This window comes from Takifugu rubripes, chromosome 15 (assembly GCF_901000725.2).
Source record: "Takifugu rubripes chromosome 15, fTakRub1.2, whole genome shotgun sequence".
Lineage (NCBI taxonomy): Eukaryota > Metazoa > Chordata > Actinopteri > Tetraodontiformes > Tetraodontidae > Takifugu > Takifugu rubripes.
Window position 1 is genome coordinate 11705113 of NC_042299.1, and position 14844 is coordinate 11719956.

A 14844-nucleotide genomic window follows, 5' to 3' on the forward strand; every position below is an offset into this window, starting at 1 on the left:
TCTCTCTCTCTCTCTCTTCCCCCCACCTTCCTCACCGCCCCCTCCCTTTATCTCCACACTACACTAGGTTGTATAAATTATTCAGCCTGGGTGGACAATGCATTTATTTACAACCTGTGTATCGAGGTTTTACGCTGAAGAACAAACGTTAATTAGAATGTTGAGTTCAGAAGGTTGCTTAGGAACCAACAGTAAATATGCACTTTGTTTCCCTAAAAAAGGGCACTTGAAGCTCCCACCTGTCTGCGGTAGGTTTATTTGGCCTCGCTGCTCAAGTTTATGTGCTGTTTTGTGTCCGTTTTTAATTATTTGCCTTTATCCCCTGGTCCAGAGCAGAAGTGTGCAGTGTATGATTAACAGGAGGAGATTCACAAACAGCCGTGATGGTCTGAAACAGACTTAAACTGAAGTGATAGGAAGAAAAAGCTGCTGGCCTATCTCTGCGGTGCTCAGCTTTTCCTGTCACCTTCGATCGAGTTACCAATTAAAGTCAGTCCAGAGACTCCTACAGACCTCACCGATGAATCAATAACTCCGAAGTTGAAAGTTAAAATCCTCTTGAGACAGCTTGAACATGTGTTGTGCCACCGCACATGTGTGCAGAAAATAATCAACTGCGGTTGCTTTAAATGTGCAATGATCCAGAAATTAATGTGGGAGGGTCAGTGGATGTTTAATATCTCAAATCCCAAAGTGGGCCATAAAATAATGCATCCTGGGAGGAGGAGAATGCCTGAGAATCACTCAGCCTGCTGTTTGCTCAGCTTGAAATAGCAGCTTGTTGTGACTGGGTCAAGAGGAACTTGCTGGACTGATATCTCCTGTTTGCTAATCTCCCAATCAAAGGGCCGGACAGACAGATTGAACCTGATCATTTCTGGGTTGTTACACAAATGTATTTATAAACTGTGTACGTTTATTTCAAATAAAACCTCTTTCAATTAACCCCGCTGAAATGCATGCTCATTATAGGCTGGTTGACTGACCCCTACTGGATAAAACCGGGTAGTGCAGCATACGTGAATACTGTACACTGCGTCTATCTATCTATCTATCTATCTATCTATCTATCTATCTATCTATCTATCTATCTATCTATCTGTCTGTCCGTCCGTCCGTCCGTCCGACTGTCTACTGTATCTATCAATCTATCCACCCGTCCGTCCATCCACCATCCATCCATCCATCCGTCCGTCCGTCCGTCTGTCTATATGATCCATTGTGGTAACGACTGATTCTTTCTTCCAAGTTGTCAGTCATCAGAATAAATACATAAATGTAATGATTTCCTTGTGGTGAAGGAATAATTTGCTTATATAAGATTATTACATTTGGACTGTTGTTTACACAGCAGCGATGCACCGTCAGAGCGGCTCAGAGATATCAGGAAATGACTGCGCCTCGTGTCTCAATCATCCTCATCCACGTCATGCTAATGAGACATGAGCGATCCTGAAGTGCTGCTGCCCACTAACAAGCTATTCTTCTTCCCTTTCATGGCTGCCGGGCCGACCTGTTCCATGATGCTACACATCCCAATCCTGACTTTCATCTTTCATCAAAGCTTTCTTCCATATTACATAAAAAAACAGCTCCGAGCCAAAACGTGGCCACAAACGCCCCTCTCTGATTTTTTTTTTAACTACTATTCCGTGCTGGCTGGACTGGCATGAAATCTTATACAGCACTACAGTTGGGTTGATACTGGGTCCAGAAATTTGTGACTTCTGCAGCATTTTTCCACACTGGAGCTGTCAAGTATTTTGTTTATCCGAAAGAACAGAGCGGTAGATGTGGATGAATGATGGGATTCCGTTGTGTTTGTCTTTGCGTGCTGCTGCTGCTGCTGTGTGATACGACCCTCACTCCCACAATCCTCCAAAGGATGTCACGGCCGTCACTGTCAAATCTGGAGTGTTTTACTCCCTGTTTTGTAGTGTCGGAAAGTTGTCTGGCTTTAAAAGATGTGAGGCTTCGCTTCTTTGCTCTGTTCTGGAGAGTTAAATTAAAATATTAATTAAAATCTCCATATCTCCTTCTTCCTGGTCTGTCCTCTTCTGCCCATTGGAAGCCATTTTCCCTTCAGATCTCAGTGAACTGCTTCAATCTGGCAGGAGGGAGAGTTGTAACCCCCCCCCCCAGGCTTCTTCCTTTCTTGTGTCCCCACATCAAAATAAGTCATCGGTTTTGGCTGCAAATCAGAACAGTAGCGATAATTCCATAAAGAGACACAAGGACGTGACTGGACTGTTTGTGTTCGCTGGGAAAAATTTTGGGCAAAAGAAAAAAAATCAGCTCATAAAAACAAGTGCATGCTGACAAGTGAGCCAAAATCATTAATCAATTAGAAATAGCACAAGTGCTGTTTTTTTAGTCTGTGTTCAGGTCACATTTGGTGACCTGCGTGCTAACATGGCTAACGTGCTAATATGAGACTGCATGAATACTGCAACTACAACTGTGATGTTTAATGAACTGATTTTGAAAATAACACTCAAGAGTTCATGCACGCACGCACACACGCACGCACACGCGAACACACGCACACACACGCACACACACACACACACACACACACACACACACACAGACACACATATACACTTTATTCTTCAATTTAGCCAATGAAAAGGGAACAAATTCCCATGATATTAACAATGATAATGATCTTGGGTGGGTGCTTGGGGTGAACATATGCTGAGTTGTGCTGTCGGTAGTAAATTGGTGTGTTAAATGAGGTGTTCATAAACTACTGCATGAAATTGATCGCACACATCTCTCTATTCATGTGCTGCACGCTTGTCTTTTTTAACCCCTTATGGTGATTCCGGATGGTGATTAATGTGTCAACACTGCAATCTTGTTATTGAATATAACTGTATTCAACTTGTTTGCTGTGTTTAGTGTATTTACTGCAAACAAAAGTTAGGTAAAAAGCCACTGCCAATGTTTCTGCAGAAGTACGGCTGCAACGTGTGCAGGTGATGAGATCAGAAGGTCACCCGCCTCAGGGGTCCCTTTCACTGATTTCCTCTACAACACCTGATCAAAAGGAATCAAAAGGTCAAAGTGTGACCTGATTTTGATCATTCCACCTTTTTATTTGTATTCAGCTCAAATGTGAATTAAGAGCTTGCCTCCTTTTCAGTTTGGCTCAGGGATAATGCCAGAAAAGGCAAAGGGAAAAGGTCAGAGCCAGAAAAGCCCACCATGTTTGGTCGTTCAACAGCTAACAAATTCATCATTGTTGCTGGTTATGCTGTTTTGAAATGCCAGTTTATAGATCCATATAGATCCCGTTATTTCCGGACTATAAGCTGCTACTTTTTTACTGTTATTATTCCTGTTCCAATCCAATCTTCCTGAGAGAAGAACAACGGTGCAACTAGAACAACAGTTCACAGATCTCTTCCGATGCTCAGCAGGCTGCCGAGGAGGAAGAGCACAGTGGAGAAAATGAATGTTTCCTCTCAGAGACCGCCTCGGTCGGGCTGCCCACAACATAACAGATAAGAGATTAAGCTCATTACAGCTGTTGGGCTCACATTTCCAGTTTTGTCCAATTAGAGCTTGTGTAGAGTTCTCGGCGCTCCAAATTTGGAAAGGTTTTGTGTGGAATGTTGCACTCAGATGATCAGAATATGTTTTGCCGGATTAAAAACACACATGAGTCATTGGGGCCTCATATTGTAAAGCTGCAAAAATGCAAATCAGGCCCAGTGGCCTGTTCAGGATGTGTGCACATTTGTAATGCATGCACACTGTAATTTGATATTTTCTGATTCAGAGTGAAGCGTCTGGGGGAAAAAGAAAAATCCAGCAAACGTGATGCAGCTGCACCTTGTTAGAATCTGGGGACGTTTGAGACCTTCTGGCTGTTCAGGCTGCAGCTTCAGACCGAGGCGCACGTGTACGTGTTCATTTATAGCTCGATATATACGTTGACATAAGTTTATGTCTTGGGTTTGGACGACTCACTGCTGGTCTTTTATTTTTGGCCTTTCAGAGACTAATTTTATGCAAACCTATGACCACAGACAGTTTGTTGGTGTCGGGATGTTTTAGTTTGACCTCTTGTCACAGGTCATTACCGGAGGAACGTTTTTTAAAACGAGGGTGCTAACAGGTTTCTCTGAACCATCAGGGTGTTGGAGTAATAGTGAACCTTTACATTGTGAGCCTGTGTAGCCGCGACCCTCTGCCTTTTTACCCAGCGCACAAGCGAGGCTCATTTCAGCCGCACAGAACTTTGCATGCAGGAGCTCGTCAAAGGTGTCAGGACTGAACCATCACTGAACCCAAATAATGAGATAAAAGCGGCCGGAGGCACCGTCGGTGCTGCAGTTTAGTTTGACTGGGTGTGAAAGCAATACTTTCAGAGGTTCAAAGCTAATAACATCCGTGTTAGAGACTTTGGAGCGTGGGCTCAGGGTTGTCAGATTCTTTATAATCTGCTGTTTTTCTAAATTAAATGCTTTTGTTTTCATTTAGATCTTCTATGTACAGTAAATCTCTTTAGAAAAAGCAATAATAAGTATTGCGTTTGTGAGCTTAATGATTTGTGAGGACATCTTTGTAATTATTTATTGATACAGAGTGGATATTGGGGATTTCATTGTTATTGATAAATGAATAAAGCCATTTATGCTCCTTTATTAAAGGCTGCACCTTCTTCCCTTGCTCCTCCTTGCTGTGTGAAAGACTTCACTAATTTCCCTGCTGACATTGTTCAGCCATTCGTCTTTAAAATGAAACACTTGAACATTCACACGGAGGAGGAATTCCTCTCACTGCGAGCAACGTTCCGCGTTATGGAACGCACCGTAAAAGCAATCAGCTCTGCGGCCTGTCCATGCTTTGTTTTATAGCGCCAATGTCTTTGGCTCCGGGACCTGGCAGAGTGCACCGGCTGCACTGTCGTTTCAGCAGTATTGCTTTCAAAATTGGCAGATCCATTCGCTGAAGCTCAGCAGCTGGTCAGGAATTCATAAGCAAGCGGGACTCAAACAGGCTGATCCCTGATCGGTAAACACGACCCCAAACTGATCTAAGTTTGTTGATCACAGGTGAGGCCTATGGTCTAGCCTTGCATCCTTGTCCTTCCCTACCACCCTCAGATGCTAATTTTGAAGGTGACCCCAGGGAATGTTTCCCAAAGTTTGTAAAATGCCACTTGAAGCCAAGGATTAGGTGACAACATCACAAATTCACACTAATGTCTGTCACCACAGGCAATGACATTTCACTGCTAAAAAAAGGTCAAAGGAACATCATTTCTGCATCGGGGGGTCCTGGAAAAGAACACGTTCCATGCCTTAAATAGCAGTAAACAAATCACCTGTTTGGTATATTTAGGAGAAACTATTTAAATTGAAGCATGTTTCAATAAAACCAGTGGAAAAAGTGTCTGGTTGCTAATGAGGAACAAATATTTCCAATGTAAAGGTTGTTGTTTTGTGCCTACAAAAAAAGTAACACAACAATTCCAACATGTTTACCCTCCCGCCTGCAGCAGAAACACGTCAGTCTTCTTCTGAAGGGGAAATGACATCAACATTTTTTTACGTAGCTTAGTCTTAACAACCCAAACTGGTAGTTGATGGTTTTTAATGTACATTTACATCCGGGGTTATTTAAATCTCAAGATCCCCTAATTAAAGAATTGGCTTCATGACTGCACCCACGTGCGCTGAACAATCCCGCGCTCGAACGCACCTTCCCTCACATCAGTGTTTTATTGAGGCCTTTTTATGAAGCTCAGATTGTTTGGGGATTTGGAGACCATCGGCACAGTTCCTCCATCCTTCAAGGGCTGTGGCGGTTTTTGGGCGTGCCGAGATTTGTGCCTCCAAATTTGGCTGATTTCATCCACAAAGGACGCAAAAAGGATTCATTTTATTCAGAACGTATCAAGGTAAAACATTCATAGACAAAGCAATCATCTCATTATTTTACACGTGGAAATTGCTCCTTTTAAAAAAAAGTTTGGCATTGCACAGTTAATCTAAGGAGAGACGCTGGGGGACATCTGAAGGAGACTGGAGCTGTGGGAAGCATGTCAAACAGGCCGGAGTGACAACAAAATAACACCGTCTTCAAACTGGAATAGAAAAAAAACTCCTCGCAGCTCAGCTGAAGGTCGTGCAAACCAACTGAGCACGACATGAGCTTTGAAAAGACTCTTCTTCAGGGAGACGGCAATTGAGAGTAATCCCACAGTGTAGGGAAGGAGGAGAATAGTCCGGCTCCTTCTGGCAAAGGCTTGTGCTGGTCAGCGATAGTCAACGCTGGATTGTGGCTATTCAAACTCACGGGGGTATTCGGAGGATGTCTACCTCTGCTGGATTTTCCTCGGGAGCCATTTGAAAAGAGTCTTGCACAGTTTTTTGCTTTTTACCTTGGACTTTGTCAGGTTCTTAATGGTGTTTCTGAGCATGCTAATGTTCAGGGAGTGAGCTAGGTGTGTGGAGAAAGCCTTATTCCCTCTCGGTGAACGATTAAGCACCTCCAGGAGATGTCTTTCTTGCTGCCTGAAATCGTACTCCACGCTGGACAGACAGACAGACAGAACAGAGTGTTTAATTAGGAAAGCTAGATGGATGTTCAGGTGCTTCAGAGAACATGAAAAACACTTTTTTTGCAGCTTTTTGATACGTTTCATGCCTGTCAGATTCCAGAGTGCTTGATTGGTTTCAGCAGGATGTTTCTTCTGACTGGAAATGTGTCTGTTTTGATTCTGTTTCAGAAAGCGCGTGCGTCCACCTTTATCTTCCACGGGGCCTTTAAGAAACAGCCTCTAGCACATGCCACTCAGCCAATCAACTTACATCATCACTTTATCATAGAGAAAAAAAGGTCGTTAAAGTAAGCAGATCAAGAGGAATGTTTGAAAAGTACTGTTCAAGGCTCTGCTTTGTAGGGCTTATTTTCCCCATAAGATAACGAGAAGCCTTTCAGATTAGCCTCTCTTAGCCTCATTTGCACGTGAAATATATCTGGGACGGTGTTTTCGCTCTTGTTTTCCCGTTGCATCGCCTCCACCTGATGCAACAATTCAGCAAACGTGTGCAAAACAACTGTGCAGGCAGCAGACGGCGAGCTCTTGAGAAAAGTCTCCCATCACGGGACACAATTGTTTCATTATTGCTGCTGGCTAGATGGCACAGCAAGATGGCGGCCCCTGTCAGCTCACCTGTAGACAATACACGCGGTCTTCTGGCAGGTGGCGCAGTTTCTCAGGTCCTGTCCAGCTGCGTTGCACCGCCGGCTGCAGCGACCAAAAAAAACACATAATTAAAATTAATTTGGCGACTAAGAGAAACTTTCCCTACGCTCAAACTCCACGTCTGACATTCGCAAAAGACAGCTGCTGGCACTGACGGGGCGCGTAACGGGCATGAGACTCATGTGCCTGACATGGGTCCGTTATTAGCGGTTGGTTATTCTGAAACATGACCCCAGAGGCAGTCGCAACTTATTAGCGCGCAACAGTGAGAATGATTGACGGAGACACGTTCCCCGGAGGTGGTGTTAATTCCTCTTATTTGTCCCAGGAGAGTTTCCCCAGCTAAATAAATCCCGGCGAGACGTGCCCTCTCTCCAAACACCCAGTAGGTTTCTGTCACAGCCTGGCTCCCGGTCGCAGACCTGGTTGCAGGTTTCGGAGCAAAGTTAAAGCTCCGCGTTGTCACATTGCAAAGCTCGATCCACAAAGTCAGCCTGTTGCGCAACATCTTACATAATCTGGACCCAACCGAAGTCATTATTTATTTCCACTGAAAAGGATGAACTTTTCCAAAACCCGGTTCAGCATCAATAGTCAATAGCAAACGCGCCGTTGCTTCCGGAATCTTCCTAAATCACCAAATACTGTTGCGGCCTCTCCTTCGGCAGTGAGAGATTCAGGCTGATGCCGTCAGCGTGACCTCATCTTTATTTCATCTGTCTGACTGTGCTCTTGGAATATTAAGAACATGTAACGCACGGACTCTTACCCACTGCTGGGAGTGTGGGACATCTCCAGGTCATGGATAATGTTCAGCAGAGTGGTGATTCTGTCCTTGTTGGCCGCCAGGCTGGCTTCCACATTCTCCAGCTTCTGCTGCAGGGTGGCAGATTTGCAGCACTGTGGGGAGGGGGGCAGCAACCGGGCCACATCGGCTGGGTGGGAGTGAGCGCCGCCGGTGTTCCCCGGGCACGGCCGAAGGCCAGACAGGCTCAACTGCAGGCGCGGACGGGATGCCAGATCCATGGCAAATGACGGGAGTGTGGAATTACAACCGGGGTCTGAATAAAGATCCCCAACCGGGGGTGTCAAGATGGAGGAAAGCTCTGGGTCCTTCTGTGATCGTGGTAGGGATGAAGTATCTGAACCAGACGTCAGCTGGTTTAAAGATGCCTTGACGCCATTGGCGTCTCCACGGGGGTTTGTGTGTTTATCCGCGCTGGGATCGAGCCCCACGTCTGCCGGCCTGGCAGCGAGCTTCTCCGCTTTTTTTATCTGCTGGTCTGTGTTTGCTGGTGGGCACGCCGCACACTGTCCCGCACGTTCTGAGTATCCTCCACAACGCCGTTCTGTGCTCGTGCAAGCGTGCAGGCAAGAGCCGCTCGGCTTAATTAGGGAAATATAATTCCGAAGGCTAGTGACCTGTGACACGCTGGAATTTTCATGGGGTTTTGACTCATAAGTGAGTAATGTCTTGATCGGATTAGCATTTATTTTGTTTCCGCCTCTATGTGAATCGCTTCTGGTGGTGATGTCGGATTTACTGTGACTTGCATCAGTGTCTCTTTGGTGATATTCCGGCAGGGTTGCCAGCTCAGACACCACAGCCGGACATGCTGTCGAGCTGTTTTCCTCGGCGGAAGCGACGCAGCCTGAACCTGATTCATCACTGGCTTGTGCGTCGCTGCCTTTTCCCGGTGGATTCGTATTATTCCCACCGCGCTCTCTGTTGTGCTGCGTCTCGTCCGCTGACTGAAGTGAAACCGCCGCCGATACGCAAGCGCCCGCTTGGCTTTCCGCCGTTGTGGCGTCGGAGGCGGCGGCTGTGGGCGGTGAACTTTTAACACAAGTCGATGAGTTCCTGAGCGCTGTAGCTTGAGCACATCTACGCATAATTGTGGAGTTAGGAGCCACGCCTGAGAGTGGAGAAGAGTTTGAATTCTGGGGATTTGAGGAGTTAAGAGCTGCATTTGGAGTTTCTGTATAAACAAGAGCTGTTTCAGCATTTTTGCACTTGGGTTGAACCGAGTAACATTGTGAAGTCGCAGGTTTGGTGGAATAATGCGTGATTTTGTCTGAATTCTGCCTCCAAGTGCTCTGCTGTGGAGTGCTGAGTGGGACGTGCGGCGCAGTGCTCTGAGGGGCGCTTGAAATTGCAGGACGCCCGCTTGAGTCCATTACAGCGGTAAACAGTGACCTTTGATGCGGCGCATAACCTGAACAGGGCGGAACACACGACTGGCTCACTGATGCAAATTGTGTGTCTGTCTCCAGTTTATGGGCTGCCTCTAAAGCGCTGGGTGCTAGTGATACAGGTTTAGCTTCGCTTCCGTCCGCGTTAACCTTTGCTGCAAACACTGAACTCTGGTTTTTGGATGCAGCGTTAGCGAGCGCCATGTTTTCTGCGGGCGCTAGTGCGGCGTTAAACTCTGCGGTTCTCTTGAGTGCGTTGGTGATAGAAATGGTTCCTGCTCCTGTGGCCGTGGTGTACAAAGAAGGTGGCGTGGTGTCAGGCGCAGCGTGGACCGATACGCACACACTCATGGGCCAATTGTGATGCGTAAGGTTGCGTTGTGGGATCCCACGGTTCTGGGGATACGTGTGCGTGGTGTGTGGTATGTTTGATTTGGTGGCAGTGGCCATCTGTGGGGTCAAATGAAGCCTTGATGCCTGGGAGACCGTGTTATGCTGTGACGGCTTTGTTTCAGTAGTGGCTTTAGTGACATTGATCGTTTTAGCGCTGACAAAGGTGGATTGTTGGGTGAATAATGCTTTCCTGGCAACAGCTAAGTTGCTCCTGGAGTGCAGCGGACACAGTGGCGTTCCTATTTTGCTGTGTGCGACTTCCACTACTGATGTTCTCTCATCTCTTCCAGTGATGTCAGAGTTCTGCTGCTTGATCTTGTGCTCCGGTTCAGTCAGTGGGAACTGGTCGGTTGTCAAGAGCGGGTTAACGGCCTTCTCTCCATGACAAGCGCTCTTCTGATCCAAAGTGAATATTCCAGCGGCGTCCGACTGTCTCCCGCCACACTGGCCGCATATTTTTTGCGGCGTCCTGAAAGGTCGAACGCCAGACAGCAGCAGAGGCCTCCCAGATTTCTCTGCGTGATGACTTTGCAGCTTGGCTTGTTTTTTACCAACAGAGGATGCGACAGGCTCCGCCTCAATACCATCGACGCTAATTCCACCGATGGCCTCGGAGTCCACCACGCTGCCGTTACTGTAGCGAGGGGGTCTCAACTTTGACTTGACACCTGCGTCTTGAGAAGGGGGCAGGCTTCCTTTGGTTTCCTTGCTTTGACAGTGTGTCTGACTGATTTCCAGACTGCAGGTCACATCCCGAGAGGCCTCACACTCCACAGTTTGGAAAGTGACTTCCTTTTTAGTCTTTGAGCTCCTAGTTTTCAGTTTTAAAATAGCCCTTTTCTCCTGGTCGCTCTTTAGTATCTCCTTGTACTCGCTGTCATTGTTAATGGAACTGTTGGACATTTGAATGCTGTCTGATGCAGCTAGTGCGCCAGGTAGCTGCATACTGTTGACAGGGGGTCTTCCTACCGCCGGAGAGGTCTGAACCCCAATGCTGCACTGAGTCCCCCATGACTGCAGTAGGGCCCCTCCAGTCCTGTCTCCTGCTATCGTCCTCCAACCGCGCACTCCGACCAGAGCGGGGACACCCAAAATTGGAACCGGAGCTGTCAGGTCGACCGCTCGTCTCCCCATCCTTCCAGTCAAAGAAGCCCGGCTATTTGCGAGAGCGATGGCGCTTCCACACCATTACACCCATCTGAAAGTGAGAGAGGGACAAGTTTACTGTGAGAGACAGTCGAGGAGGCGCGGTGGAAGAAATCCATGAGTAAGCAGGACGATTGGAGACAATGCACAGAGCGAGAGCGGGGACAACAAAGCCGCAGACATGAAGGATAAATACAGCTGTCACGAATCAGCCGTTACTTTGTGATAAGAGGAAATTAATGATGCCCTTTCTTTTTAAACTGTCCCGACAGGGTGTGACCGGGGAGAAATTGGAACAAATCCGCTGATGTTGCAATAATATTTAGGACAAAAAAGTCTTGAGTATTAGCATTTCAAACGCACTCTCACACACACTTCCTCTCTGACAGCCTCAAAACTGCGTTTCTACGTGATTCTGAGGGGTGTGAATGAGAGCTGCATTGTCCTCCACATTTAGATCAACCTTGGAACAAGACCATAATGTTTCAACTGATGCTACAGACTTCATTACAGCACTTAGCCAGAGGCGTTCTGGCAGTTTTGACAAGATGGCATTTTGCGCCCGTGCGCGCACGTGTCAGCAGATCCCACGTCTGTGCAGGGAGGAGGGGGGTGGTCGTCTTGGGTCTCTACAAGTCAACGGTGGGGCAGCGTCACGTGGATATCGTGCCTATGGGAGGTCATAGGTGTTGATTAATGCTCAGGCAGAAGAGTGTGTGTTGTGCTGGAAGCTTTGATTTATGGTTTCAAGTGGTGAACAGAGCCAGTGTGACAGTGCTGCCTCCTTCCTTCCCCACAGCCTCTTCCAGGGTTGTCAAATTTGCAATAGGAACATTTAATCACCAACTCCGCTGCGATTTGTCAAGTCACCTATTTGTCATCAGCACCTAATGCCAAGTGACAACTGGTCTCCTCCATACTGTAAAATCCAGCTGTGCGCAGGGGACCAAACCGCTGCACAACGCACTTCCTGCGCGGTCAAAACAAGTCAAACGTTTATTTGCGGCTTTGGTTGAATTCTCACGCAGTGTTGGTGGTTGCAGACATACCTGACGCTTTGTTTGCTCGGCAGCAGGACCTCTCGGCTCCCGGATTCCAGATTTGCTGCTACTTTTCCATTTGTTGTTTTGTGTCCTGGCTGGTTTCCTGGTCGTAAATCCTTCGATTCGTAGAAATCAAACTAAAGACAGAGTCTGCGTTCCAGCACCACTAACAAGCCTCCTCCTCCGAGGCTCAGGGTCTCAACTGATCTACCTTATTGATCAAGCTTGAAGTGGAGCGGTGTCCTCAGTGCTGCTCTTGTTGTGGTCCTGCTGCTCCATGCTGACTTCATGATCACAACACCGCAGTTGGCTACAGTACGGCTGCCCTCCTCCTCTACTCCTGCACGCCTCCCCCCCTTTCCTCCTCCTCATCTCTTTTTCTCTCGCCTCTCTCTTTATGCAACTACCCTCCTTCCCTTTCCTGAGAGACAGAGGAGAAGGAGAGCGAGTGAGGGAGGGAGGGAGAGAGAGAGAGAGGGAAAGAGAGGCAGTGACTTGCATCACCCTAGTAGGGACTGTGTGTAATTTACCACGCACAGTGAAAAACAAAAAAAAGCAACTCTCCGAAAAAATGTCCAACACACATAATGAATGTGTGAAATTTGAAGCCTTTTTGAAATAAGGCAGCTTCTCATCTGCCTGCAGGCTGTCTGAAACATTAACACCTGGATGAAATAATAAGTCAATCAAATTTGTTAGGAAGTTGGTGCTTTGGTCTTGGATTCGTTGATTTTGCCCTTTCTGGACCAACTTTTCAGTCTCTGTGGAGTGTTTGATTGGGTTCAGGGTTCGAGCTGCTCCACTCAAAGTCACCGTGGGTTGTCTTGACTGTGTGTTTAGAGTCATTATCTTGCTGGAAGGTAAACTTTCAGCCCTCTCTGGGGAAGTTCTGAAGACTCTGGGACAGGTTATCATTAAGTCTATTTCTCGCCTAACTGGTCTTCTTGCCCCAGCAGCCTAATGTTGCCCCAGCATGCGTCACTGAGATGATGGAGGTGATAAAAGGTGCTCGGTTTTCTTCAAACACGATGCTTTGAGTAGTTTAATATTGATGCCATCAGAGACTCTTGTTCCTCACAGTCTTTGAATCCTTGAGGTCCATTTTAAACAGACTCCAGGTGCTTTCAGGTGTCCTTAACTAAGCTCAGACTGGTGGAGCTGCGGTGATGACTGACCTTCTGGAACCTTCTCAGAGTCAGAGGGACCATTGGGTTCTTGTTCTCTTAACGAGACCCTTTCGCTTCATGAGGTTTCTTCAAGAAAGACAACTAAAGATGATAAAATAGTAAACAGTTGCATCAGTGGGTGTTTTACAGACACGGGCAGAATGTTGTTTAGTGGATGCTGACTGAAATCCATTAAACTTTAACAGCGTCTGCAGACTGCACATGTATTCCATCAGTGCCGCCATGGGCAACTCCAGAATGACTTAGTTAAAAAAAAAAGAAAGAAAGCTTGTGTTGCCTCGAGATGGTTACACAGCATTGTATTACTGAAACTGTGTACTGTGCCTTAATGGCATGGTTAAATATTTAAACCATGCTTCTTAGAGGGCGTGCTTTATAATTAGGCTGTGTGTTATCGCCACTTCCTAAATTTCACATTTGTTCTGAGCCTTCTGGTGGCAGCCGTGTCATTCATTCGATTCGCTGTGGCGACAATGAGCTGATAATGAAGAGAGATCAGACCATCAGGTTGGTGAAGGGCTTCGAGATCCAGCAGAGAACATCGCAGAACAAAAATGGATCATCGTCCATTCTGAGAAATAATGTGTTTCGGGGCCTGCAGAATATTTTTAATCAGCAAATGGGTGGAACAGCAGTAAGTAAAAGCCCAAGCACCAGAAGCCATAACCTTTGATGGAAGGGGTCAAGGCCTATAAGACCAACATGGTGGCCAAGAGCCCAGCTTTTACCATGCAATGCACCCCCGACTTGGAGCTGAGCTGAGCGTGGAGCTGAAGAGGAAGCTTATCTTGCCACAGGATGTGGCAGTGAACTTGCTCTGACATGATCCTGCTAAGAAACGAAGACCATCATAACGCTGCGGAACTCGCGGAGTCCTGCGAAGAGAGGCTGGACACATCTCACCAAATGATGAAGGCAAAATACCAAGATCGAAGAAGCGGATTTAAAAGGAAGGCAAGCAATCAGCTTTCCCATTGAAGTCGGCCACTGTGGGCTCCCAAAACGATCGATACCCTGCTTAATCCACAGGGTTGGACTGAGTCTGGCTCAAGACAGCTGTGGATGCAGAGAGCCCGCAGTTTAGACCCTTCTGCAGATGAAACCCAGTCAGACATCGCTGCCCCTGCTCAGGCGAGGAGTACAAGCTAAGAGGTGGGACATCTGTGAACCTGAGATCCCTGCTGATAATGTGGAGGAGTTTCCAACAATGTGAGTGTGGATTTAAAGGAATACAGAAGAAGAGCTGCATCACCATGGATACACTACTACTGTAGTTGCTACAGTTGCAGCTTGTGGCAAAGCATCTCTGATGTTGACTTCACCTCTGGAGCTAAACAACAAAGTTTCAGGGCTTTTCCTAGTTATCAAAAAAAATGTAGACCCCAAAAACCAAGCTAAATAATTTCCTGTATTTTCTTTCTTAGTACCTTTATGCAGATTTGTTTAAAATAATGACGTTTGAAAACACGTAGTTTAATCTAAGACCTGTGAGAGTATTTTTTGTATAATAGTAAGTGACAAATGTGAACTGGAAACACGTTATTCATAATTATGTAAGAGTATCTATAATAAATAAATGAAAATTAATTAAGGGAGGAATTTACGTCATCCCGTAATTGCTATTCATAGAATTGCCACTAGATGGCGAAGGAGCATT

General features: G+C 46.6%; 1 protein-coding gene across 2 annotated transcripts; it reads right to left on the reverse strand.

Annotated features, from left to right (window-relative positions):
- Positions 1-5880: 5880 nt before the first annotated feature.
- On the reverse strand, positions 5881-12375 carry LOC105417496 (inhibitory synaptic factor family member 2B). 2 transcript variants are annotated; one of them, XM_029848991.1, is made up of 4 exons: positions 12007-12375; positions 7995-11009; positions 7193-7267; positions 5881-6548 (listed from the first exon to the last, which is right to left on the reverse strand). In XM_029848991.1, exons 2-4 carry the CDS (start codon positions 10943-10945, stop codon positions 6332-6334), a joined length of 3243 nt encoding a protein of 1080 aa, XP_029704851.1. In that variant the 5' UTR covers positions 10946-11009; positions 12007-12375; the 3' UTR covers positions 5881-6331. The 2 variants fall into 2 exon arrangements, with proteins under 2 accessions (XP_029704851.1, XP_029704852.1); XM_029848992.1 differs by having other exon boundaries at positions 5881-6834.
- Positions 12376-14844: the final 2469 nt, after the last annotated feature.